This window comes from Laetiporus sulphureus (genome assembly GCF_001632365.1).
Source record: "Laetiporus sulphureus 93-53 unplaced genomic scaffold LAESUscaffold_2, whole genome shotgun sequence".
Taxonomy (NCBI): Eukaryota; Fungi; Basidiomycota; class Agaricomycetes; order Polyporales; family Laetiporaceae; genus Laetiporus; species Laetiporus sulphureus.
Genome location: NW_024468511.1, coordinates 1,257,486 through 1,282,110, shown reverse-complemented (window position 1 = coordinate 1,282,110; position 24,625 = coordinate 1,257,486). Strand labels below are relative to the sequence as shown.

Genomic DNA, 24,625 nt, shown 5'->3' with positions numbered 1-24,625 from the left:
GGGAGGATATGATCGATGGTGCGTCGCTGAAGTTCTCGTTCCAGATGACCTACTTTAATAGCCTATCAGGCCACTCGTGAGCACAAGTTATTCATTGGCTCGTGCCTCGTGCTTGCTCTTTTCATTTGTGGCCACTGTTCGGATGTCATCGCCAGTGTTCGCAACACTGTTTGATTGGCTTGGGAATGCGAAGATAAAAGAGCGGCAACAGCATGGCGATGCATCGTGGCGCACCCGTAATGTATCATTGTCCTCTCCTGCAGCTTGCTTGTACTCGCATGCCTCTTCTTCTCAGATCCGACAGCATGCCCGCTCGACGTTGGACAACAAATGAGGAGTGCGACTTCCTCGAGAAGAAGTATGGCGGCTATCTCAAGAGTCAGAAGACCAGGAGTCTACGGAAGTTCTGGGTCGAGCTGGATCACGAGTGGTTCCAACTCTTCTCTGAGCGCAAGAAGTTGTTTGGTGAGATAGCCAATTTGACTAGCGAACAGGATGCACAGTACACTACGGCGATTAAGGATCGTAAAATTGTAAGCACTGCTGTCTATATCACAATTTTTACCTTAGCTGACATGCACACAATGCGAACAGCAACTGCGCTCCTGGTTTCGAAACAGATCTGCCAAGGCTCGGCGTCACGATGGAGGGAAATTCCCTGGCAGCTTTGACGTGAGCCTCAGTGGCGCAATGAAGCCGATTGGTCGACACTGACTTAAACTTGTGGAACTCTACTCTCGGAAGTACTATGACACTAAGGTCCGACCTTCTGTCAAGAAGGCCATCGCAGAACAGTCACTCGGGCCAAAACAGACACTCGCTGTCATCAAGTCACTGACAGACAAAGCGTTTGCCGAAGAAGATGACACCATCAAAGCCGAGATTCAAGCCGAATTTGAAGCACAGCTTGATGTTCGCGATGAGGATGGTGAAGGATTGGGGGTTATGCCCATGCCTGCAGCGCGGCAACAGTATGTTTTGTACTGTTCTCGACTTCGCTTCTAATTCTCATATCCAGCATGCTCGAATTCCTTCCCTCCATGGTGAGGAAGCTTCTCGAAGAACTCGCAGAGAAGACTGGATGGTCTTTCAGCATCATTGGCGGTGGGCCTTGCCCTGAGGAAGACGGAGATATCAGGACATTTTCGTATGTTCGTTATCCTGATTTATGAAATGTGCGCTGATATATCATGCTTAGTTACCATCACGGGAAGACAGCTGTCGGCCACCACTTTGGAGACGTCCAATCCGACTTCAAGAATCAGGTTATCAAACCTTATATCGAGTTCCTCAATGTGGTTTACCGTGAGTGCATGTCCACTTGCCGTCAAAGACACTGATGCGAGAAGCTGATTATCTAAAGCGGCTGAGGTTCGAGCAACCTTCGCACTGCATGCATCGGCTGATGATCCGGATGAGGAGGAGGATGTCCAAAGCGAGCTGAACGATGATCGCCTCTCTCAGCTCGATGGAAATGACTCACAGCAGGTCCTGGATGATATAGAACTCGACATGGATGCTGACCTGGACACTGCCCCTATGTCAGATGAAGATGGCAACCACGAGTCAGCGGAAAATGATGGCATAACTCAGCTCGAGGAGTCTGCAGCCTTATCGGGCGATGAGACTGCCACTTCCGTAAACCCTGCGATTTCGTTCCCGCTGATGGAAGAATCAGATCGTACGACATTCTCAGTGCAGCACCCCATTTCAGTTCCCTCTGTTGCTCAGGTTGACATGCCTCCGCCGGCATCTAACGCACTGGGTCTCGAAGAGGTCATGCCTTCTCATCTGTTGATGACGGTGTCCTCAGTCACTCCGAGTACCAACTACGCTGCTCCTGCACAAATCCCTTCTGCTTCCACAGCAATGCTGCAGGGCCCACCACATGCTCATCCTACTACTGAGCAGGCCCAAGCCTATCATGTGCGCTACTGGAATCAACAGTCGGTGGCACCGTGGACGTCAGCAAATTGCAATGGTATGCTTATGGAGATGACAAATATAGACCTCGACAACGCCTACGACGTCAACTTCAATTTCGACTTCACAAACTTCTCACACACCGAAATACTGCAAGTGCCCCTGTTTCCGCCTCCAACGGTTGCAACCTCGGCAATTGACAATGCCTCGCTCATACAGGCACCAGCCACCCCAGGCTTATCTGCAGGGTCCAGTACAGTCTCATTTCCCACAAATCTTCTGCTGTCGTCGCTTTCGCCCTTGTCAGTACCGATCATTCCAGCTGCTGCATCTCCGGCGATGCAGATTCCAGCTTCCACCTCAGAGTCTCAGGTGGACATCTCCATCAGCCTTGATGCGACTGCATCATCTGTGCAGGTGTCATGCGAGCAGCAAGTCGATGCCGCTACCCCCGCAGTGCCTTCCCCTGTGACTGCCAACCATCCCCATGCTAACTCTGATGCCCCCAGCCGCCCAAGACGTCAGAAAAAGAAACCCGCATGACCGGACGCCACGCCACCTTCGAAGCAGCAGAAATTAGCTCTGAGTAAAGCTAAGCAGGTAGAGAGAGAGAAAAACCAGCGCACTAACGAGAAGGAGAGCGGAATGACCGACGTTGGCCAGAAACGTCAAGCTACGGCTCAAACGACGCACCGCAGAGGTGGGAGGAATAAGAAGATGAGGACGTAGTATTCGGACTGAGGTTGTAGTGTGGGTTTTCTTGTTCGTGTTCACTATGGTGGTGTTGTAAGTATTTCTTCTGTTCTTCTTGGCATGCAACGGACATTCTTGTCGATCCACTTCGTCTTGATGAACTATAATATTTGGTGCAATATGCTTATCTATCAGGGCAGTTGGCCCATGTGTTCTTGGTATCGATTGTCGTCGATTTAGCTTTCTCATAAAATCGTGTTTTTGCATGTTCAGTTTATCTGAAAAGATGAGCGTAGGCAGCCGTAATGGTCGTTGTAGCAAATGAATTATATTGTTACAATTCCACAAACATATGTGATGGTATGATGAATGGTTAGAGAATGCGAAACTTGACTTAGCAATGGATGGGTACCGCGCTTAGGCGCTTATGGGCCACAACATCAGAAAGTCGACGTTTCCGAACACCTTCGCTATCGCTATATTATCCCTTCTTATTTTGCAATGTGTGAAATACATGGCCTACACTGGCAAACAATCGCAGCATAGAGAGGAGACCCGGAGACATCTCATCCTCATGACCGGTATATATATATATATTATGCATATATAAGTCGGATTTCACTTTCCATGACTCAAGTATCATGAGTCAATTTTCAACAGCCACAAGCAACTTCATTGACATGAGGCGGCATGAGCAAGCGACGGCCTGTTTGTGTTCAAAAATGGGCCGTCGGTGAGAGATCCGTGTGGTTCCAATTTTGTAATATGATTTATTCCCTGCACGTGGCGCCAATCCAAAAAGAGGGATGATGCGCCATCGCTTTTGTGAAGGTGATCGACAAACGCTCGCAGAAGCTCGAGCGCAACAATTTCTTTCAGAGCTGACGTGTCAACGGCCGGATCCCCGTGCGCCGGAACACGATTTCAGCCCGCGACAGAAGCTCAATACGCGATGTATCATATAATGCAGGGCGCTACTAGGTAAGATGCTTTACAGTGCACTGCAATGCATTATTATAATCCATTACAGCACACCAAGTTGATGCATCACACGATACTTTACAGCCAAAGCGATATATCAGGACCGCTGCGAAGTTTAAAAAAATGATGCATTAGAGCGATCTGCGATGCATCGCTATGATGCATTACAGTGGTGCGTCATCTTTGAAATGATTTCATCACAGCACTCCCTGATGTATCAATGTGATGTATCGTGGCCGTGCTGTGTTCACAGGAATCGATACAACAGGCCTTTGGCTGCAGTCTCAGCTACGTGATTTATCGTTATGACACTCACACCTGGTACGGATGGTCGGGAGGTGTTCGTCAATGCGGCGGTAGGATGTGGTGGCGGAAAAGGCCAGGACGATGTTGCCAGAGGAGCTTGGGTAGGCTGCGAGTGCAGTCAGTCCTCCAGCAGTCGGAACTGCAGCCAGTGCTGCGTTCACATCGCTGACAAGTTGGACGGGGGGTGTCTGAAGAAGATGCGCTGGCGCAGGGCCAGCAAAACGAACCACGTACCGCAGGGGCTCCGGGGCGCGCTTGGGCCCAGGAGCCTTCGGGGGAGCAGGTGGGTTCGGAGTCGTCACGGGAGGAGCCGGACGAGAAGGGGCGGCTGCCGCCATGTACGAGCGCTTCTTGGGAGTAGCACGTATCTGAGGTTTGGGAGGAGGTGGGGCCTTCACCTGCGATGGGGGGGTCATAGTCGCCATTCGAGTCTCCAAGGCATCAAGCCTGGCGTTGAGGGCGGAGCGAAGGTCCTGTATGGACTGGTTGAGATCCGGTCCAGCAGGAGGTGTCTGAAGGTGGGGGCGAGCGATGCGAACAGTGGGATCATCGACAACGTCGACTCGGAAGGGGGGTGGTGGGGGTTAGAATTTTGCCAAGGCAGCTTTGAGACGCCGCTTGTGTAGAACGCCCAGGCTCGGTGTATCGTGAGTCTCCCTATGGGCATTGGTGAGGACACGAGTGATTGCCTGGTGAACCGCAAATGAGGCATCGATCAGAGAGTTGATGTCACTGAGCAGCTCAGAGGGTCCCTGAGCTTGCCACATCAGCAAAAAGCGCGTCGCCATATATATGAATAACATGTTATATATTGGACACAGTAATTTTAATTGACACAATAGTGTTGACCAGTTGAGCGGGCATATATTGAGTCTGTGAGTCAATGTAATCACTCGTCGAACACATACAATGGCCTATCGGGCCGGTCATGGAATGCACAATTCATTGTCAGGACGGTTGAGAGGTTCTCAATCAATTATAATTGCATATCGTGTTCGTCGAGAGCTTTCAAATATCTCAGGGACTATGTGAAGCGATTATAATTCAGACGCAATTATTCGTCGCATTGGCTGGGAGTTTATATGGGCACTATGCAGCAATGTAAACCTTGACTCAATGAATAAAATACGGTTATAACAGATTATTTGCTATTCGCCATTACAGTACAGTCCGGAGGCTCCATTGTGACCATTCCATAAGCGCAACACAACAAGAGAGTACAAAGTAACCGCATACAAGTCCTACCATGTTGGTCCAAGACACCGTGTGATTATCGCCGAGACCTGGCATCATTCTGTGACTTCCACGTCACTCTCGTTATCTTCTTGATCAGGCGCACTCCAGTTGACAGCCCTAGAAGGTATCTCCACATCGTCCTCAAATCATTCCTGGGCTGGATCGTTACAGCTGTTGTTAGGAGTCGCCGTGCGATGGGATGGATTGTCTCCTGCTTGAGACTCCAAGTCTGACGTGCTAGAGCCTTGCGCTCCAGATGTTGGCCGCATGGCAACGGTCCTCTGAGTCTCCAGTCGATCGCGGCTTCGCATGATAAGCTCGAACGTTGATGGCCCTGCTCGCTTGACAACGCGCTCGCCATTGGGTGCAAACTCCTTGCTCTGGATAGAAAACACCTCCCTATGTGATATATTAGTACAATAAAGCCATATGTATGACTCGTGCACCTGTTCCACCATGCCAAGGTCGTCTTAGCTCATTCCTTGTCATCAAAGAGTTGTATAATCATGTTGAAGAAATGTGGGACATTGAACTCGCCGTCGTAGTTCTGCCAAACACTCTGCGAGTTGAGTGTGAAGCGTGTCTGGTACGAAACCATTATATCCAGGCACTTGTTCATCCCTTTGGCAAAAATGTGAACGACTTACAATCACGCATGTATATGCAATCTGCCACGGATGCACTTCACGCATGTTATATTTGATGTAGAGAGGTGGACGTCCACCTTTCTTCTCTGTCATGCCACTGCTTCCTGCGCTGGGACCTTTGAAGATCACGCGAAAGATCTGTCAAGCGGAATTTCAGCAATATCAAGATGACAAAAGAAAAATCTTACGGCGACGAGGAAAGTAGACTGGAGCAAGTTTTCGGTGGGGTTTTGTACATCAAAGCCAGACTCAGGATACATGAATGATGGTAAGTCACCGGCAGTAATCTCTATCTGCTGTGCTCGATAACGTCGGCACCATCTGGTGAGACAAGACGAAGTGTTACGGAAGCAACATATAGCATCACGGTACTCACTCATCCGGGTTTTTGTCAAACTCGTCACGATAGCAACGAGGCACCAGCAGTCGCCCAGCAGCAACGTGCTCAAAGCCACGTTGTTCCTTCCGCTGCCCAGCCAGAATGTCTTCGATCTGTAGCATAGGTGTGTCGATCTTGGGAATGTACTTCAGAATGTTGCTCTTAACCTTGTTCAGGTCGTCGCCTCTTGCTGCACGTGAAGCCCTGTCCAGCTAGTTAGAATGCATAGGCATTAGCATCATCACCGAACCATGTCGAATACAGTGAATAAACTTGACGTATGTAGAGATGTCAAATAGCGCGGAAGGGTCAGGCTCCAAGAACAGGAGCTGTGCTTTGAGACAAGGTGAGAACCCCAACAATATGCGGTATTCTTCTACATAGTTTCGTGCTTCGTCAAGTGTCCTGTGCTGAAAATCAGTACTAATGAACTATGATAAGCGCATATATGCACTAATTTGCACACATATGCGCTAATCCAGTACATGTATGCACTACTCTAGCACATATATGCGCTCGAAGGAGAATATATTTGTTAGGGATAACTCACAGTTCCCATTCGTCAATTAGCCAATCGTTTTCGGGGATGCCGTTGCACGCAACTCCCACTTGCAACATCATGTAGACGTTCACAAAGGGGCCAATAGTGCGTTGAATCCACCGACCTGACTTCTGATACAGTTTTAGGCAGCTTCTGTAGCAACCGATGTCAGTAACGCGTCAAGAAGCGAAAATGACATTACCTATTCTCCTGTGACTCTCGCCCCACCTTCGCATCCATGTCAGCAATCATGGATCGAAATTCGGCCAATGTTACAGTGAGCTGCGAATCATCTTCATCCTCTATCTCTTCCACTTGCTGATCCTCGACTGTACTGCTTCGCCCATGATGGCAACCCATTGCTCGTGAAGAGCTTGTTGTTCTGTCACGCGAATGAGCTCCTGCCACTTCTTCTTGTTCACACGTTGATTCCGAGTCACTGTCTGGTATAACATTTATGCGTCGCCTGGTGTATGTGAGTGGCAATGGATATTTAATTTCGTGATATCGATGCTGTTAGACGTACATTCTAGCTCGCTTGCAAGGTGGGCAGTTGTGCTCTTCATCTGAATATTGCTGAGAGTCGCGCCCTTGCTGTGTATATGCCGGTCGAGGTTGTGGCCGAGTTGCGGTGCCACTTGAACCTGACGACAGAATGCGAGAAGGTATGGAGTTGCCGCTGCATGTGCTGCCTAAGTGGTCGCTATTTCGCTTACGACCCGAGCTCCGTGACCGCCAGAAGTCCCGCCGTCACCTTTCTTCGCCATAAGATCCAATAGAGTGAAAAGCAAAGTAAACGAAAGGTACGTGAAAGCAGATGGTGAGCGTTGGCAAGCAAGAGGCTGAGGTTTCATCGTGCAATAGCAGTGGGCTTCTTATCTGAAGCGCTCACGTGATGAACGTGCAACTACGCCACAGCTGCGTCAGCTGGCGCAGCGAGTCTCACATTACTCTATGTCCCCGTCTCAAGTGTGACTATGCGATCGGCCATATTTCTGCTGCTGCTTATAAATCTCTGGGTTATGGTTCGATGCTCTGACTGTGGACGTGACTTCGCAACTCAGCATGCTGTAAAGGTTCATGCTTCACGCTGCCTCAAACGAGGCACAGGTTTTGCCACATCTGTCAAAAAGCGTCAGGATGGTGCACAAGGGTGTGTAGCAGCTAAGCTGGCATGCATAGATGGTGGGCAGGATATAGTAGCAGAGAGGGAAGAGTTGTGAAGCTTATTGAATGAGGTGCGCAAATATGTTCGATTTCACTGACTTGGTATCTTAACTATGCCAATCTCGCTATGTCATAGAGCACTTACACCCATAATATACCTTCGAACACATCTGAGAATCAGGCTGGTCCCTCGGGATTGCATACAGAACAGTATTCCATCGGCAGGAGTGGTCGCAAGCGATGGATGCCAAAGGCTCTACAAGATTACTTGTCCACGACATCTGAAGGCCTTTCCCTCCACATTCCCCAGTCTCCATGCAGAACTCCGAGCCCTCAACCATCTCATTCTTCTCAGAGTCTTCATACTGCCCCCGATAATGCCATTGATTCCGATGAATCGACACTCAACCTCTATGAGACGCAGCCGGATCACTTTGGGATGTTCCGCAGATATCTCATTAAGCCAAAGACCATTGTCCAAGACACTCCTACTCTAGATGATGCTTCTGACATGCCAACTCTTCAACGGACACACTCTGTACCTTCTGGCCATTCTCTTCGTGTTTTTGAATATACTGCAACCAAGCAGGCCTGCGCCATGCTTCACAAGGTCAAAGATAATGTTGTCTATCCATTTCTGAATGTCTCAGTTTTTCGAATCATGGATTGGGCACACTCAGGCTCCAATCTCAAGTCTCTCGCTGAAATCAAACGCCTTGTCGACGATGTTATTCTTGCACCCGATTTTGACCCTGAGGCGCTTCTGATGTCTCTATTACTCAGGAGTGGAAACATCTTGATAACCTTGATGACGCCGAAGCAAGCAGGCCATTCTTGGATGCTGATGGCTGGCGTGAGGAGACTGTTGAGATACCTTTGCCGAAGGAACAGACACAGTTTGACTCTGAAGAGCAATGCCCTCATTTCAAGGTATCTGGCATATATCTGCGCAATCTTCTACAAATCATCAAGACGACGTGTGAAGATCCAGAAGCTAAATCGCACAACTGAATCCCTTTCAAATCCTTCTGGCGACAATCCGATCACACCAACTCCAAAGAATCTGACAACGAACATGAAGATATTCGCATATATTCAGAGCTCTATAACTCAGATGCAATGCTGGACGAATACAAGAAGATTCTGGCACAGTCACGCAATCCTGATGATCCTGAAGACGTCGAGATCGCCATTGTTCCTATCATGCTGTGGTCCGATTCTACTCACCTGGCGCAGTTCGGCTCTGCTGCGTTATGGCCCATCTATGCATTCTTTGGCTTTATTTCAAAATATGTACGAGCAAAACCAAATGCGTTCATGGCCAACCATCTGGCATATATTCCTTCCGTACGTAAATGTAGCTATGATATCGCATTCACTATACTGCAAAACTGACCATAATTGTTTTCCAGCTGCCACATATCATTCAAGATGTTTATCAGAAGCTCTACGACACTGCTGCCACCGCGGATGTACTTCGGTTCTGCAAACGTGAACTATTTCATAAAATATGGACGCTTATCCTTGATCCAGAGTTCATGCATGCATACGAACACGGCATCCTTCTACGATGTGGCGATGGCATTCTACGTCATCTGTTTCCACGATTCTTTACATATTCAGCCGACTACCCTGAAAAGTGAGTTCTCACCTGGTAGCACTAAAAACACACTGACATGCATGCATGCAGAGTTTTAATTGCATGTATCCGTTATCTGGCACGGTGTCCCTGCCCTCGCTGCCTCATCCTGAAGAACGATATTGCTCAGATGGGCTCTGAAGTGGAAATGCACCGCCGTGCTCACGCTCGCACTGATAACTCAAGCATGCATGGCATCATCGAGCGCACTAGAGCATGGGTGTTCCAGAAGGGTATAGCATTAAATAGCAAGACGATCTCCCACCTCTTGAATCCAAAATCTTTGGTTACGACACGGGTACGTCAATTTGTCAGACTTGTCATATTTGAATGCCTTAGTTTCATTTTTCAGAGCGCATTTTCGGACAGGCTCGCCAGCTTCGGTTTCAACCATTATGCGATGCTTGTGCCAGATCTTATGCATGAGTTTGAGCTTGGTGTATGGAAAGCCATCTTCACGCACCTGCTTCGAATTTTGTATGCCGAAGGCCATGATCGCATTCAGACGTTCAACAAGTGGTACGTTTGCGCGTAATCTTTATATCACTTTCTATATACTCGCTCATAACTTGTATTTCTAAATCTAGGTTTCGCAAAGTTCCAACGTTTGGCCGAGATACAATTCGCCGCTTTGACGTTAATGTCTCAGCAATGAAGAAACTGGCTGCCAGGGATTATGAGGATATTCTTCAGGTATGAATACTCACTATCTTATGCGCTTGAAATTAACAGACCATTTGCTTTATGGCAGTGCATAATGCCAGTGCTCGACCTCCTTCTCCCTGCTCCACACCATGACATTGTTATGGATCTTGTCTTCTACCTCGCCACTTGGCATGCGCTTGCCAAATTGAGGCTTCATACGACCAGAACAATCAATATTTTTGAGCAAGTAACAACATCACTTTGTCGCGCTGCATGTCAATTTTTGCACGAAACATGTGAAGATTACATCACTCTGGAACTTCCAAAGGAGGAGGCCGCGAGGGGACGCCGAACTGCTGTCAAGCGAACTAGGGATGGTCATCACACATCAACGACAAAGTCTCAGCCAGCGACGAAAGGCAAGGTGAAGGAAGTGAGCACAGGTGCACCTGTGGCACGCAATATCAAGCGACTGAATCTCAAAACGTATAAATGGCACGCTCTCATAGACTATGTAGAAGCGATTAAGTCATATGGCACTACCGATAACTACACAACGCAAACTGTGAGTCTGTGCCACTACGACAGTGTTATTAATGTGACTGATATGCGACACTAGGGTGAGCTTGAGCATAGACGTGTCAAGGGATTTTATGTGCGCACCAATAAAAATGGCCATGTCAGTCAAATCGCCAAACAGGAGCGACGCTCACGCATTCTTCGCCAAATTCGTCAGCGCTTTCTTGATCGCAACTGTACTATTCAGGCTATGGATGCAGGACTTGTGGATGGTAGTGGCATAGGAACTCCAGCTCCAGGGCTCACGAGTGCAGGCGAGCCAATCCTCAGTGGTGCGGCAACTTTGAATTTCTCTATGACAGATTCACTGCCATTCTACACGCCACCAGAAGACAAATATCATATGTCAAAGCGTGCGCCTTACGGTAAAGATATCGGGCGATGGCTTCGAGCAAACAGGGATGATCCTGTATTTAAGGTATGTACTACGCTGATTTTTTGTCACATATATATTAATAAGCGTTTAGGATTTCCTACCGCACCTCAAGGACCATCTACTCTCACGTCTCACCGGTCGTCCCTACGATGGGGATGAGAATGCCTTCACAGTGGTCGAGCATGACGTGCTGCGCTTTGAAAGCGATCGCATACATTTTTACAAGGTCTTGCACGTGAACTATACTACATATGACATTCGACGCGCACAGGACTCGATCAACCCACGTACTCACCCCTTCATCATGCTCTTGGCACATGAGGATGATGATGAGAGGGAAGATGGTAGTCCAGACAGACATCCATATTGGTATGCTCAAGTCGTCGGCATATTTCATTTTGATGTTATTCACAGAGGCATCCACTCGACGTCATTTCGGCCTCAGCGAATGGATGTCTTATGGGTGCGATGGCTTGGGGTGGATCCTGATGCACTGGGCCTTTCCCATCACCGCCTTCCTCGTGTTGGTTTCGTACATCATCATGAAGCCATGCCGTTCGGCTTCGTCGACCCAAATGAGGTGTTGCACGGCGCTCATCTTATTCCGGCATTTGCATATGGCAAGACAGACAGCCTTCTACCCAAGTCTTTGGTATGGCAACCAAGCTGCAAAGATATGGATTACGTGAATTACTATGTCAACATGTGCGTACTTCATTTATATATTCTATGAACTGATTGACACTCTATACAATCTAGACATGTTGATCGTGACATGTTTATGCGACATCTCGGAGGAGGTGTCGGACATAAAGGTGTTGCACCTGCGCCCTCCGACTTGGAGCTTGCTGTGGCACTAAAGCATGGATTGACAGGTGAGTTAGCTGCTAACTTGGTTGCCGAAGATGAATCATGATGCTCATTGCACTGAAATAGTAGAGCCACCATGGAGTACAACACCGAGTGAAGACGAGGAAGATGGTGATCGCCACAGCAAAGCAGAGAATGAGGAAGAGTGGGAGTTGGATGAGGGTAGTATTTGTGATGAAGAAGACGACTATGGATATGGAGCGACCAATCCCGAACCTGAAGATGTAGTAGGAGAAGCGACGCAGTGGGAAAACGAGCCTGAGCAGGAGGATCTCGGCCTCGAGGATGGGGAGGATGGCGACATAGAGGATTTGTATGCGGCTTACGGTTTTGCCATGTTGTGATGTACTCATTAGGATGTGATTCATATGCGCAACTTCAGTGAGCGGCACCGTAAGATCCTGGCAGGCTGCTTTCATTCATTGAATTAAATTCTAACAGCGGCATGTATGTCTCGTATTATATTGTGAATGGATTGACTCAAAATGTCGGCAATGATCTGCATTCGCATACAATGCCTCATACCTTCCGATGACTAAATAAAATCGATCACCTTCATTGTATGTAATTGCTCGGCAATGCAATTGATTGTAAGCCTTGTTAAGTCTAAGCCATCTCGTTTACGGTTACAATTTCACCCAATACAATATATTGGTGTGCGCTTTTTGCTGATGCATGGCTGCAAGGCCTGTCGTACAGCTAATGTAAGTTTGGGAGTGAAGTCTGTGTGCACGAGTTCCGTTGACGAGGAGGGCGAGCCCCTGGCGCTAGCGGAAGGAGATGGTGGTTGCGGTTCAAGATCCATGGGTGTGGTGGCATAGAGGAAGGGTAAATGCTTGGCAGTCGCTAGTGAATGTGAGCTGACTTGCATGGTATATACGGAGCAATTGCTTTGAGTCAGAGCAGCATGGGCAGAGGGAATCTCAACATTCATATCTATAAATGTCCCTGGCAATCTGATTGGTTGTATATTGGAGGACTGCTGCACTACTAGTAGGCGCCATCTGATGCCACAATTGCACAGTATTGATTGCTCATTTCTGTCAATCTGAGAATGAGAATTGTTATATGATATTTGATTGATCTCAGGCCACGGTATCTCATTGCAGCCACCTCTCACCACCGTGAAAGGAACGTGCGCAGCGCGAAGCCCCGGACGTCTAGGCCTTGTGCTGCATTGAGCATGTGACCGTATTGTTGACTGGGCGCTTCAGTCGGCACTGTTCCTTACTTGACTGTCTCTATACACTGCAGACATGAAGCAATTTGCGCATGTGGCAAATGCATAGCAAATGTCGACAGGTTTTTTGCCTTTGTGATCTCAATTTGCTACAGTTCCTTCCCACATTCCATATTAAGTATTTGCATAATAATATGTTAGAGGCAGAAATTTAAAATCATATATTTTAAGAAATGACACCATTTTCAAACTCATCAAATACATTTAGAATTTGAGCGCTGTTGAATGTAATCATACATTTTTGAATTTCAAACTATGACATGTATAAAATATCCAGTAGCAGATGAAGGTGTAATTACGGTGAATGACTTTCATTCTAGTAATCTTGGCTAGAATGACTTCAGTAGGGAAGTAGAATGTAGGCATAATCACACCTTCATCTGCTACTGGATATTTTATACATGTCATAGTTTGAAATTCAAAAATGTATGATTACATTCAACAGCACTCAAATTCTAAATGTATTTGGTGAGTTTGAAAATGGTGTCATTTCTTAAATATATGATATTAAATTTCTGCCTCCAACATATTATATGCAAATACTTAATACGGAATGTGGGACGGAACCGTAGCAAATTGAGATCACAAAGGCAAAAAACCTGTCGACATTTGCTAAGCATTTGCCACATGCGCAAATCGCTTCATGTCTGCGGTGTGCGCAGCGTTGGCTCTCCGAAGCATGGCTCCAATTGATCGCATTATATCTGGGTGGGAGTCCTTGTCTTCCAACCTCCTCCCGCTCCCCCTCTACGCTGTTTCCACTGTCTTATCCTTTTGAATCTTCTGGACGAGCACTTAGGACAATATAATGACTCGCAGTCTCAGCGTCAACGGCTCTAGCCGTCGCCCCTCTCCACTTCGCCCGACATCGTCTTTTGCACTCGATACCCCAATGTCGCCCACGGATCGAGACGTCCACCCGGTCATTCATCCCGGCAGGGTCGCCGTAATCACCGGCGCTGGCAGTGGGATAGGGCGAGCTGCTGCAGTCGAACTCGCAAAGTGAGCATCTCCCGGACTCACCAATAGCTATCGCTACACAAATTGCAGGATCGGTTTGAAGATCGCCGTCGCGGACGTCAACGAGAAGCAGTTGCGCGAGACTGGAGACGAGGTTGCGAAGATCATCGGCGAGACGAACGTGCTCGTCGTCCCGACCGACGTGAGCAAGCTCGACGAGGTCGTTCGCCTTCGTGACAAAGTCTACGAGGCCTGGGGTGAGGTGAGCTAGCTGCCGCGCACGCGCCGGCGCTGCTGGCTTCTGACGATGCGCAGGTCGGTGTTCTCATGAACAACGCCGGCATCGGCCCACGGGGAACGTCCTGGGAGGGTCTTGATGTCTGGCACAAGATTTTCGACGTCAATGTGTTTGGGTGCGTCCGTCCGGAGACTGTTGTTTGTACCTCCCGCTAACGCCTTTCCAGCGTGCTCAACGTCCAGCAGACGTTCGTGCCATCCATGATATACCAGGAGAACCCTGGCATGGTCATTAACACTGGCTCCAAGCAGGGCATCACCAATCCTCCGTGCGTACGCTTTGCCCCACACCGCCCCATCTCCCACTCATGTGCTTTCCAGGGGCAACGCAGCCTACAATGCGTCCAAGGCCGCTGTCAAGTCCATGACGGAAAGTCTAGCGCACGAACTGCGTAATCATCCGCACGCAAACCTGACCGCCCATCTGTTCGTGTACGTACGAGATGTGCCTATCCGTGCATCTGCTGACCGTTCCGTACGTACAGCCCCGGATGGACATGGACCGGCATGACAGGTGCCGCTGAGGCTGCAGAGAAGCCTGCCGGCGCTTGGACCGCGCAGGAGACGGTGCTCTACATGGTGCGCAAGATCGCTTCGATATAGAAGCGCCATTTCTGTCTCGTACTCGTGCACAACTCTGACATCTTGCCCGACACCAGCTCGACAAAGTGCGCCAGGGCAAGTTCTATGTCCTCGTGCCGGACAACGAGACGCGTCGGGAGGTCGACCAGCTGCGCATCCTCTGGTCTACCGGCGACATCGTCGAGGGCCGCCCCGCGCTCAGCAGATGGCACAAAGATTACAAGGCGCTCTTTGAAGAATACCTTCGCGAGGGTCTTGCGCAGTTGGAGTAGATGCCACACAGTGGCAAACGGTGAAGAAGAAAGAAATCTGATGTGTACTCCTAGATCTGAGGCGCTTCAGATGCTGCTGTCGCCTTGAAGAAATATGCTTTGTATGGACACTACATGTAGTGTGATTCGTTCAAAAGACTTGCTTGTCGGGACGTCACGAAAAATTGTCTACTGGATCTTCGTGAAGTAAGCGGCCCCTCGACAAGCAGCATTCATCCTTTGATGAATCATAGAGATTGCTCTTTTTGCTATCATCCAAGACTAAGCATCTCGGATTGTTAAATTCTTACAATATGCTTTTGTCAATCGAACCCGCAGCCACTGAGTGTCGAGCGGCGAGACACTACAGTTCGAATTTGTGTAACCTTTGTGGATTTGGAGTCTGCAAGGAATGAAGAAATACCCATACTTCTTCTAGCGATCACGAATGAAACCAACGAAGGAGATCTGTCTCGAAAAGTCTCGGGAAAGATGGGAATCCGAGAGAGCACTGCGTCAAGAAGCGTACAGGAAAGATCAAAATCATCAGTTCGCTGTCTGTTCACGGTCATGCCCCGCATCCAATTATTCTGAGTCAGAGTCCATATCCATCCAGCCCTCGCCCTCGCCCTCGCCCTCGCCTTCTCCCTCGCTCGCGCCGCCCTCTGTCGACGACTCGCTCCGCACGCATCCCCCTGGCAGCTCGCGTGAACTCGAGAATCGCAGCGGCGACAACGCGTAGCGAGCATCTGCATCCCGCGACCGCACCTTACCCTTTGCCTTTGAGTGCATGGGCCCGGCCGGGGCACTGAACACGTCGACGGGCATGAGAGGCTTAAGATCGCCCGCCTCGCGCCTTGCACTCAAAACCGGCCCTGCGCTCTTCACCTCGTGCAGATGTGCGCTTCGAGCCCACCGTTTCGCCGATCGTGGCACTGGCCCGGTGAGATCTACGCCTCCGGAGCTGGAGCGTGTGAGCAACGGCCTTGTCATGGCGTTGAAGGGCGTCGGGCGTGTGTACATGTGCAGATTTTGATGACGGCCTGTGGACACTCGCAATGACGATGGCGTGTGTGGGCGTGGGTGCAACTTGCGGCGGTGGCGCAGAGGCGAAGGAGACTCAGGGACCTGCACCTCCTGCGAGGGAAACTCGACGTGGACTGATCCCGCGTTGTGAGTTTTCACGCACTTCTGGTCATTAGCGAACATCGCACTTGGCTTCTTCTCTGGAGGATGATTGGTGGACTGAGCTACCGACTTGACCGTCGGGCTGGGGCTCCGGAACTTGCTCACCCAGTCCCCACTGAGGCTCAAGCTCAGCGTCCGCCTGCCCCAGTCCCGCATATTGAGTGGCCGCCCGAGGGCAGGTATCCGGTGGAGCTCGCCTCGGGAGCCACGTGTCAACGTGATAAAGACCATGATTGCAAGCAGAAGGCACAGCTGTGCGATACCCAGCCGCTTTTCGAGCACGACCTACGGGAAGAATTCAGAAAATATTGGTGCTACGTTGTATTACTCGTACCTCGTCGGTGAGGCGGTTCACTCGGGAGAGTAGCTCCCGGTGCTCGAGCTCCAACCGCCGTCTGTGTCTATCGAACTCAGATATTGACCGCTGGTACATCTGCGCTTGAGCCTTGCCCTATCAAATATGGCTCGTCATTTGCAATCGTATAAGGACACCTCGATGAGACGTACGATACCCTCCAGCCGCCCGACATCCTCGCCAAGACGCCTCAAGATCTCTCGCATGCCGGCGGTCTGCTCCTCGACATATCTCGCATAGAGAGTAGTATTGCCCTCGAGCGCGGTGAGCCGGTTCATGATCGTCCGATAGATTGACTCGCCGCCTGTCGGGACTTGCGGTGCTGGCGGAGAGAATGGTTGTGCAAGGCTGGCTGATACAATCGAGGGAGACACGACAGAGTTTGAAGAGGACGTCGTCAGACGGATGGATGATGTCATGGGAGGTGATTCAGATGATACTTTGATTGTGTCGCTAGAATCTTGCACGGAGGATGGATTTGCTTGATCCATGGACGGGACGGGGCTGGGAAAGAGTTGAGTAGCCGTAGAAAGACCTGTTGTGTTGTACAAGGTATTTGCAGAAGAATGATTTTCTTCATCAAGTGGTATATCAATCTTGGAAGATAAGTTATTGTCGTCAGAGGTCGTTTCTGCAGGGGAGTCTGCTGTTGCCGCTTCATGTGCGCGTGAAGAGGCCGTGTTGATTTCAATGTAGTAGGAAAGGGTACTTTCTTGGTCAGGTTCCTCACTGGTGGATCCTCGCACTGTCTTTGCGGCCTCCGAGATGGAAGGACTAGGAGAGGGAGCGAAAACGTTGCTCGAGGTGACCTCAGCTGGCGTGACTGTGGCAGATGCATACGGCGTCTGCGTAGCCTGTGCTGTGGTGGACGACTGTGCCTTCTCTGCTACTTTGGGTGGCAGGACAGGCTCGACAACCGCTGCGTGGGCAATTTGCGGAGGCGCCACAGCCATCTCCATAGATGCACTAGCCTCCTCAGCAGCATGCCTTGCATGGCTCTGCGCTTCCCACTCATCCCATTTCCACTGTTCGAGATGTGTGAGGCCGTACACCCGGAAAAGGGACAGCGGACAGTAATATTCGTTGCCATAATGCGAGAGAAAGTCTATGCGGATGAAGCGATAGAAGTCCCGCAATGCCGGAGGAGGGTGGAAGGACTATATACAGTTGAGTTGGACACTAGCAGACCGAGGAGAAAGCAACGACGCACTTGCACCCCGCGGGTGTTCTCTGCGCGGTACGTGCCCGCATCGATCCATCCCTCCTCATCCGTCGTATACGTCTTGGCAACACTCACCGTGAAGTCCTTGAACACGCCACTGAAAAACTCAAAGTTGGCGAGCTGCACGGTGTCAATCATGATGTCATCACAAAGCTCGACCACGACGAACTGTTTCTCCTCTGCGCACGGGCTGAGCATGTACCTGTCCTTTTTCGACGATAAAATGGACGAAGGGGACTTTGCTGAGCGGTGAGCGGTGTGTACTCGCGCAGAGCAGTCCGTAGCGGCATAATTAAAGCGGTCGACGATGGGTATACGGAAGTGGGGAGACAGTCGTTCCTCCTGCTGGTTGGTATCTGTCATTTCTTGTTGAGAACCATTTGAGACTATACCGTGTGGTTGGCCAGCCACCACTGTGGAGTCTGCAAGCTGTGTTGGACCATGAGCAACAGAGATGGTTGCACTCTCGCCACCCGGTAGCCGTGCACTTGAGTCCTTCGGCTCTCCCATCCTCCTAGCTTTCCAGTCATCAAATGAGAGCAGCACATCCTCTTCTGTCGGAGGCCCCACGGGTTCCAGCGGGTTCAAACAGCACACTGGAGGTTCAGGTTCCTTCACGACCTTCAGGGCAATTGCACGAAACTGGTCATTGGGAGAAGACGGCACTGCAAAAGCCGGGAATGCAAACAGGAGCGCAAGGAGGGACGCAGGCAACAGCGAGCAGCGTAGCATAGCCGCGAGTCAGCGGTTGAGTGGTAGAAAACCAACGGTCGATGCGGTGCACTGCACACATTGCGTTGGGGGTGGTCTACTAATAGCTTATAGCGTCAAAACAATTTACCATGCAAAGTAGCTCAATTTCAAAAACGTTTAAACGTGCGTGGATGCTCAGGTGCATTGCAAATATTGATTGCTGCCCCGGCCAGAGGCTGTGTATGTTTGCGCAGAATCTACAAATCCCTGGTCGATATAAATGTGGCTCTCTACTAGAAGCCATGCCCGTTGACATATGGGACCCAGAAGCAACGAATTGCCGTAGGTGCAGAAAAACAACGGGTATGCACATCGCACATAGTTATGGATGCAGTCGTGAGGCGTGTGGATACAAGATTTGGCAAGGGAAGGGTGAGCTGGTCCGCTGTGAGCTCCTTGTACGAGATACTCTTAGCTTCGCCCGTTTTCTCTGGCCTTGCCTTCGAAACCAGCTTATGCAGTGCACTACAATGTTAGATCCGCTCAGCATTCCGTTTATATGGAGGGGGGGTGAACCACATACAAAACCGGCTGCATCTGCGGCTTTCGAGTTCATGATAAGTGCAACGATAAGTCCTAATGACGTCCCGGGGTAAGCATTGTGAAAATAGCGCAATCAATTAAGTCCGTCTTACCGTAGAGACCCAGCACTTCAGCGAAAATCAGTATGAGAATCTACATCACAACAGTATGTCAGAACAACAGTGAGAGACTAGATTGTTCATGATACGTACCATGCCGACGAATAGACGCGGCTGCTGCGCAGTTCCCCGTACACCGGCGTCACCAACGATGCCAATGGCGAAACCAGCCGCGAGACCAGCAAGACCGACGGATAAACCAGCACCGAGCTGCACGAAACCCTGGAAGAGCGACATTTGCATTGCGACTAGATGCTATTCAGCTGGTTATGGTAACAGGATCTTGAACTCTACTCACGGTCTGAAGAGATCAACACCGAGACGACGAGACCGTAGATCTGGGGCCGTGTCAAGGTACAGCTTCACAGGATCACCGGGCTGAAGGTACTCACAGCAATGATACCAGCCATGATAACGGGGATAACACACTTCATCATAAGGTCAGGCCGGAGAACCGACATGGCAGAGATGCCGACTCCTGACTTCGCCGTTCCATAACTGTTGTCCACGCTCAGTCTCGCGTACACTACCGAGTCACGCTTGAACGCACCTGGCACCTATGCCTACATTTCAATTACCATGTCAGAAATTCGCTGAACGTTCGTTGATAGTATGTATGATCCCTCACAAGTGAAGACGATAGCAGAAGTACAGCCCTGAAACGCGCATCAGTATGGCCAATGACACGACCATATGCTGACTCACCATAGCACCAAAGAAGGGGGCGTAGACCGGGCAGAAGTCAGACATGTTTTCGAACGATATCTTCCGTGGAAACAACACAGGAATGAGGAGAGGGTGTCGGGCGTTCGACCAGGTTGAGGACGACGATGTCGACGCTGACGCCGGGCGAGGACCAAGCCGGCAGACTCCGAGACTCCGCTTGAGCTCCGCTGGCGGCAGCTGTGGCTGCTCTTTCCAGGCAACGACGAGCACGCTTTCATATCATCCTGCTGCTTTCTTCGGCTACGCTATCGTGACTTGACGCAGCACACACATTTGAAGACACTCAATACCACGTACTTTCTGTACTCATTCATACAAGGGAAAAGTCAACCATGCAGCCCATGCCAAATCGGTTAGGACTTGGTCTTCGTCCACCTATGCCTTCATATGGCCAGGGTCCCTCAATCTCGGCTCTTGCACAGCAGCAGCACATGCTTCATCATCAACAATTTATACCGCCTCAGCCGAGATCCACTACATTGTTCATTGGGTCGATATCGGGTGGAATCACCGATGCGTTCTTGAACCAATTGTTGATGGTAAGTTCTACCATATTACTCGCGTTCTGCTGTTCGCGCAAGGAGACGGCGCGCGGGCTCTGCTTTATACTTCACGAGTTGTTGTGAAGGATTTATGGAGCCTCTGAGCAGCCGGTGTCCGGTAGCTCATGATCTCTCAAAGACTTCGCGGTGCTGACATGAACTTCAGGCATGTGGCCCGATTTCGTCGTTCAAGCGTCTGATCACACCGGCGAATAAGCCTCAAGGATTCGGATTCGCGGAATTCCAGGATCCTGATGGTGCGTTGCGAGCTATGGCGTTGCTCAATGGTGTAGAGTTACCTGCATTGGAAGACGGATGCATGAACAAGAAGCTGCTGGTAAGTCCGTACAATGTCCCTTGTTGCACGACAAACCTACGTCGGGTGAATAGGTGAAGGCCGATGAGAAGACGAGAATGTTTCTGGATGCCTACCAGGCGCAAAAGATGACTACAAATGTACGTGGTTATTGCGTGATGATATGTCTAAACGGTGTAAATTTTAACTGCCTACTAGGCGGATGAAGAGAGGTTGTGCCACGCGAAGGCAAAAGTTGATGAGCTCCTTGCTGACATCAACAAACAGTCGCAGGAGGCAGCTAGCCAGGGTCTTATTGACAAGGAAAAGTACATTATACCTCCTCACTTGCATGATCTGCAAGAGGCCGATCTCCCTGAAACGCAGCGCGGTCTCGTCATGACCGAGATTGCACAGTTCCGTGAGCGAGCAGCGAAAAGGGAACGCGAGAAGATGCGCGACGTGCGCGAGGCCGTGCCAAATGTGCTGGGCGCTCCGAGTGGCCCAAAGCAGCGAGAGTGGGGGAAGCCACAGCTGACAGGGCAAGAATCTCCTTCACCTTTGGGCGCTTCCAAAGCTACACAAGGATACGGCAAGGGCGCTCAGGGGTATAACAAGCCTGTGGGATTTGTGAAGGCTGAGTCGGAGATGGGGTCCCCGGGTCCAGAGAGTAGGGGTTCCAGCAGGATTGGGAAGACGGATGAGGAGCTTGAGACAGAGCGCAGAGAGGCACGGCGGAAGGACGAAGAGAATTCTTTCAGAGATGTGAGCTTCTTGCTCAAAATGCGTATATGTTGTTGGCTCATTCTGTTGCCCGTAGCGTGAACGGCGATACGAGCCCCGAGAACGTGCTCGTATCCAGGCCTTGGAACGTGCAATCCTCCGAGATCGAGCCACCAAAGAGGCAGAGGAGCGTGATCGCGTGGAGATGCGATCGCGCCTGGCAATTTGGGATGACGACGAGAGTGATGAACTGTTCTACACGGATAGGTGAGATTCACTGTTACATGCTGGTATCCTTGTAATAACGAGAAATGCAGGCCTCGGTGGCGTAGCCTGCGTGCACGAAGGCTAACTGCAGAGCAGGAGGCTGATGACGAGTCGCGTGTCTATGAAGAGAAGGAGGCAGAGAACCTGCGTCGCGAGTCCGAGGCATTCCTCGCTCGCCAGATGGACGAGATGCAGGCACTTCAGGAAGAGCAGCGGAAGGCCGGCATGTTACTTGATGATGGAGCTCCTGTTAAGCTCAACGTTTCACTTACTGTCGCCACCGTGCCCAAGATAGAGGCTCCTACAGAGAAGAAGGCTATTGAATTTGGGCAGGAGGAAGAGGAGGAAGAGGGTATACGCAAGAGGAAGGTGTCTTTCCCAAAACTCGACTTGGCTGAAGGCGGTGAGAAGGCCAAAGAGCGGCTAAAAATGATCAGAGAGTCTGTGCCGCGCGATAAGGAGACGCTATTCAAGTCAAAGGTCCGTTGGGATGGTTTGACTGACGTATGTGGGCTATTATGCTTGTCAGTGAACTGCGAAGCTGACAATGTGGACAGACTATGATTGATCGCAAACTGGAACCGCTCGTAAAGCGACAGATGACCAAGTATCTGGGCGAGCTCGAAGATGATGATGTGGTGATGTTCGTCCTTGAGCACTTGAAAGACCACAAAGGCCCACAGAAGCTCGTGGAGGGGCTTGAGCCGGTGCGTTCTCATTGCTGCCATTGATTTCACACCTTACGCCGAGTCGTTGCTGGACATTGCTGAGCTTTTCTTCAAACCTAGGTTCTGGAGGAAGAAGCGGTTGAGTTCACCGTTAGCATTTGGAGACAAATCATCTTCGAGAGCATGGCGTACGGCGAAGGCCTCCACACGGAGCGAATGCTAGTCGACTAACACATCCAGTTCCTGTTGGAGGAGTGATTCTTGAATGGCGCGGGTAGCCTCTGAGGTCGGGGCAGGTGCGTTTGCGTAGTATCAGCTATTCCCTGCTAAGATGTATAAGATCGGGCCACGATGTCATATTACTGTTGATGCTCTGTTGCCGGAAGAGGCAAGCGGTTGGAGCGAGATGTGTTGGATGTTCGGCTTTCGTGAGTTGCAATTTCGATCAGAGCGATGCGAACGAAGATGATGTTACTCTGCACTGTTCTTGGTGAGATCCTCAGACCATTCCCATTCGATGCACGCAGCGCTATAGCATGATGCAAGTCGAATAAGTGATACATAACGGATCGTATGTTTTCGTTTGTGGAGTTGAGTACGCAATTGAGCTGTCTCATGAAGACCGTTACTAGCTCGTCGCCTATCTCTGAACGTCAACATCAATAATTATTTCTGCTCTGTGCAACAAGATGTACGAAGTCACTTTGATTTCTGAACAGACGACAACTAATTTCTACGTGGTCAGAACACAGCTTTGATTATTTTTCGTGCAGTTCAAAATTGGTACGTCAAGCCGGTCGGTCGTTTGACGAGCAGAGGATATGAAGATGCTATGGCGAAGCAGTGCCAGAAGCGAAGCTGAGGTGTATTAGGAGAACAAAGTACCTTACATAGCTACTCGTTCTGTAATTGTCCGCACAGAGAAAAAAAAAACTTACGTAGAATGTTTTTAAAAAAAGAAGCGCACCGTCAATGCAGCTGAATGCAAGGTTGCAACACATCACGAAGATGTGAGATAGCAAAAAATTATTTCAATAGAAGCGCTCGGAGGATAGAGACGCAGCTAAGGCACTCTATCTTGCACGTCAACCTGACAGCACACTCTCCAAGATGGCAGGACCATGCCACCTTCCCCCGGTACAATGCCAGCTGCTGCACATGTTTGCGCCGGCCTCTGCTCCGGTGTCCCCTAGTGCTCGAGGCTTCAGTTCCACTCCCTCAGGCTCCATCTCCTCTACCAAGCCCCTACCCGCGAAGGGCACAATCACACACTGTTGTGATGGAGGCAAACATCTCTAAGGCATGAAAATCCCTTCAAGATACCCAGAGTAGCCTTTCACAAGCAACTTGCTTGTGCTCAGTGTCCCGCTCGCTGCTCCAAACTCACCTGCTCACCTGTTCATCTTCCTGTATGTATACGACATCAGTCCTCATCAATGGCCACATCTGCATCCCCTCATGCCTCCCACAGATGGCCACTGCCAGGGAACAAATCCTGCTATACCAATTGCGCTGCCAGGCCCTGCCACCACGTGGCTGAACACTCACCATCACCAGACTCGAGCACAAAGCTCTGTTGCAGCTCCCAGGGGAACCATAACCCTGGTGATAATGGGAGGAATATGGTCATAACAGACAGTCCTTTGCAGGGCTCCGTTAGAGGAGAAGGAACATATGGCCAATGATTCATAGGACTTCCTGCTTGCTCTGAGTGTATAGGAAGAGAGAGACAGGACAAGCTAAGTGAGCTCAAGGTCACAGGTCTTCGCAGGAGATGCTGAATGACAAGGCCACCAAAAGTATCATCCAGTCATCACAGAGGCCTCAGATGGGCACTGATGCAAGCCTGACGCATCACATGATGATCAAGGACGAGATGAAGATGATAGGAGTCGAGGGTAGACCGGGCTAATAATGCACAGCGGGTTATCAT

General features: G+C 50.1%; 8 protein-coding genes across 8 annotated transcripts; 5 read left to right on the top strand and 3 right to left on the bottom strand.

Annotated features, from left to right (window-relative positions):
- Positions 1–305: 305 nt before the first annotated feature.
- Positions 306–2,466, top strand: LAESUDRAFT_754693 (uncharacterized protein; the record flags this gene model as incomplete). The annotated part of the gene is made up of 6 exons (XM_040911923.1): positions 306–533; positions 595–672; positions 745–971; positions 1,019–1,147; positions 1,199–1,305; positions 1,364–2,466. 6 exons carry the CDS (start codon positions 306–308, stop codon positions 2,464–2,466), a joined length of 1,872 nt encoding a protein of 623 aa, XP_040769847.1.
- Positions 2,467–5,614: 3,148 nt separating this feature from the next.
- On the bottom strand, positions 5,615–6,783 carry LAESUDRAFT_754691 (uncharacterized protein; the record flags this gene model as incomplete). The annotated part of the gene is made up of 6 exons (XM_040911922.1): positions 5,615–5,722; positions 5,787–5,924; positions 5,975–6,107; positions 6,163–6,369; positions 6,439–6,570; positions 6,716–6,783. 6 exons carry the CDS (start codon positions 6,781–6,783, stop codon positions 5,615–5,617), a joined length of 786 nt encoding a protein of 261 aa, XP_040769846.1.
- Positions 6,784–8,534: 1,751 nt separating this feature from the next.
- Positions 8,535–8,884, top strand: LAESUDRAFT_754690 (uncharacterized protein; the record flags this gene model as incomplete). The annotated part of the gene is made up of 2 exons (XM_040911921.1): positions 8,535–8,600; positions 8,657–8,884. The coding sequence occupies 2 exons, from the start codon at positions 8,535–8,537 to the stop codon at positions 8,882–8,884; spliced, it is 294 nt and encodes a 97-aa protein (XP_040769845.1).
- Positions 8,885–8,992: 108 nt separating this feature from the next.
- LAESUDRAFT_754689 (uncharacterized protein) lies at positions 8,993–12,326 on the top strand (the record flags this gene model as incomplete). Its single annotated transcript, XM_040911920.1, has 11 exons — positions 8,993–9,220; positions 9,286–9,512; positions 9,564–9,810; positions 9,865–10,031; positions 10,100–10,205; positions 10,264–10,722; positions 10,777–10,836; positions 10,894–11,154; positions 11,204–11,817; positions 11,872–11,987; positions 12,049–12,326. 11 exons carry the CDS (start codon positions 8,993–8,995, stop codon positions 12,324–12,326), a joined length of 2,763 nt encoding a protein of 920 aa, XP_040769844.1.
- A 1,631-nt stretch (positions 12,327–13,957) lies between these two features.
- On the top strand, positions 13,958–15,490 carry LAESUDRAFT_720171 (NAD-P-binding protein). Its single transcript, XM_040907770.1, has 7 exons — positions 13,958–14,224; positions 14,273–14,444; positions 14,498–14,595; positions 14,647–14,748; positions 14,801–14,911; positions 14,965–15,058; positions 15,139–15,490. The coding sequence occupies exons 1-7, from the start codon at positions 14,031–14,033 to the stop codon at positions 15,331–15,333; spliced, it is 966 nt and encodes a 321-aa protein (XP_040769843.1). The 5' UTR covers positions 13,958–14,030; the 3' UTR covers positions 15,334–15,490.
- A 90-nt stretch (positions 15,491–15,580) lies between these two features.
- Positions 15,581–18,880, bottom strand: LAESUDRAFT_670544 (uncharacterized protein). Its single transcript, XM_040905437.1, has 4 exons — positions 18,066–18,880; positions 17,008–18,012; positions 16,835–16,951; positions 15,581–16,785 (listed from the first exon to the last, which is right to left on the bottom strand). The coding sequence occupies exons 1-4, from the start codon at positions 18,807–18,809 to the stop codon at positions 15,898–15,900; spliced, it is 2,754 nt and encodes a 917-aa protein (XP_040769842.1). The 5' UTR covers positions 18,810–18,880; the 3' UTR covers positions 15,581–15,897.
- Positions 18,881–18,955: 75 nt separating this feature from the next.
- On the bottom strand, positions 18,956–20,247 carry LAESUDRAFT_809034 (vacuolar ATP synthase 16 kDa proteolipid subunit). Its single transcript, XM_040914112.1, has 9 exons — positions 20,177–20,247; positions 20,100–20,127; positions 20,022–20,034; positions 19,864–19,969; positions 19,770–19,809; positions 19,565–19,719; positions 19,466–19,505; positions 19,354–19,406; positions 18,956–19,295 (listed from the first exon to the last, which is right to left on the bottom strand). Exons 1-9 carry the CDS (start codon positions 20,219–20,221, stop codon positions 19,284–19,286), a joined length of 492 nt encoding a protein of 163 aa, XP_040769841.1. The 5' UTR covers positions 20,222–20,247; the 3' UTR covers positions 18,956–19,283.
- Positions 20,248–20,538: 291 nt separating this feature from the next.
- On the top strand, positions 20,539–22,923 carry LAESUDRAFT_641758 (uncharacterized protein; the record flags this gene model as incomplete). Its single annotated transcript, XM_040903690.1, has 8 exons — positions 20,539–20,736; positions 20,906–21,076; positions 21,130–21,195; positions 21,254–21,799; positions 21,855–22,024; positions 22,075–22,528; positions 22,582–22,731; positions 22,813–22,923. 8 exons carry the CDS (start codon positions 20,539–20,541, stop codon positions 22,921–22,923), a joined length of 1,866 nt encoding a protein of 621 aa, XP_040769840.1.
- Positions 22,924–24,625: the final 1,702 nt, after the last annotated feature.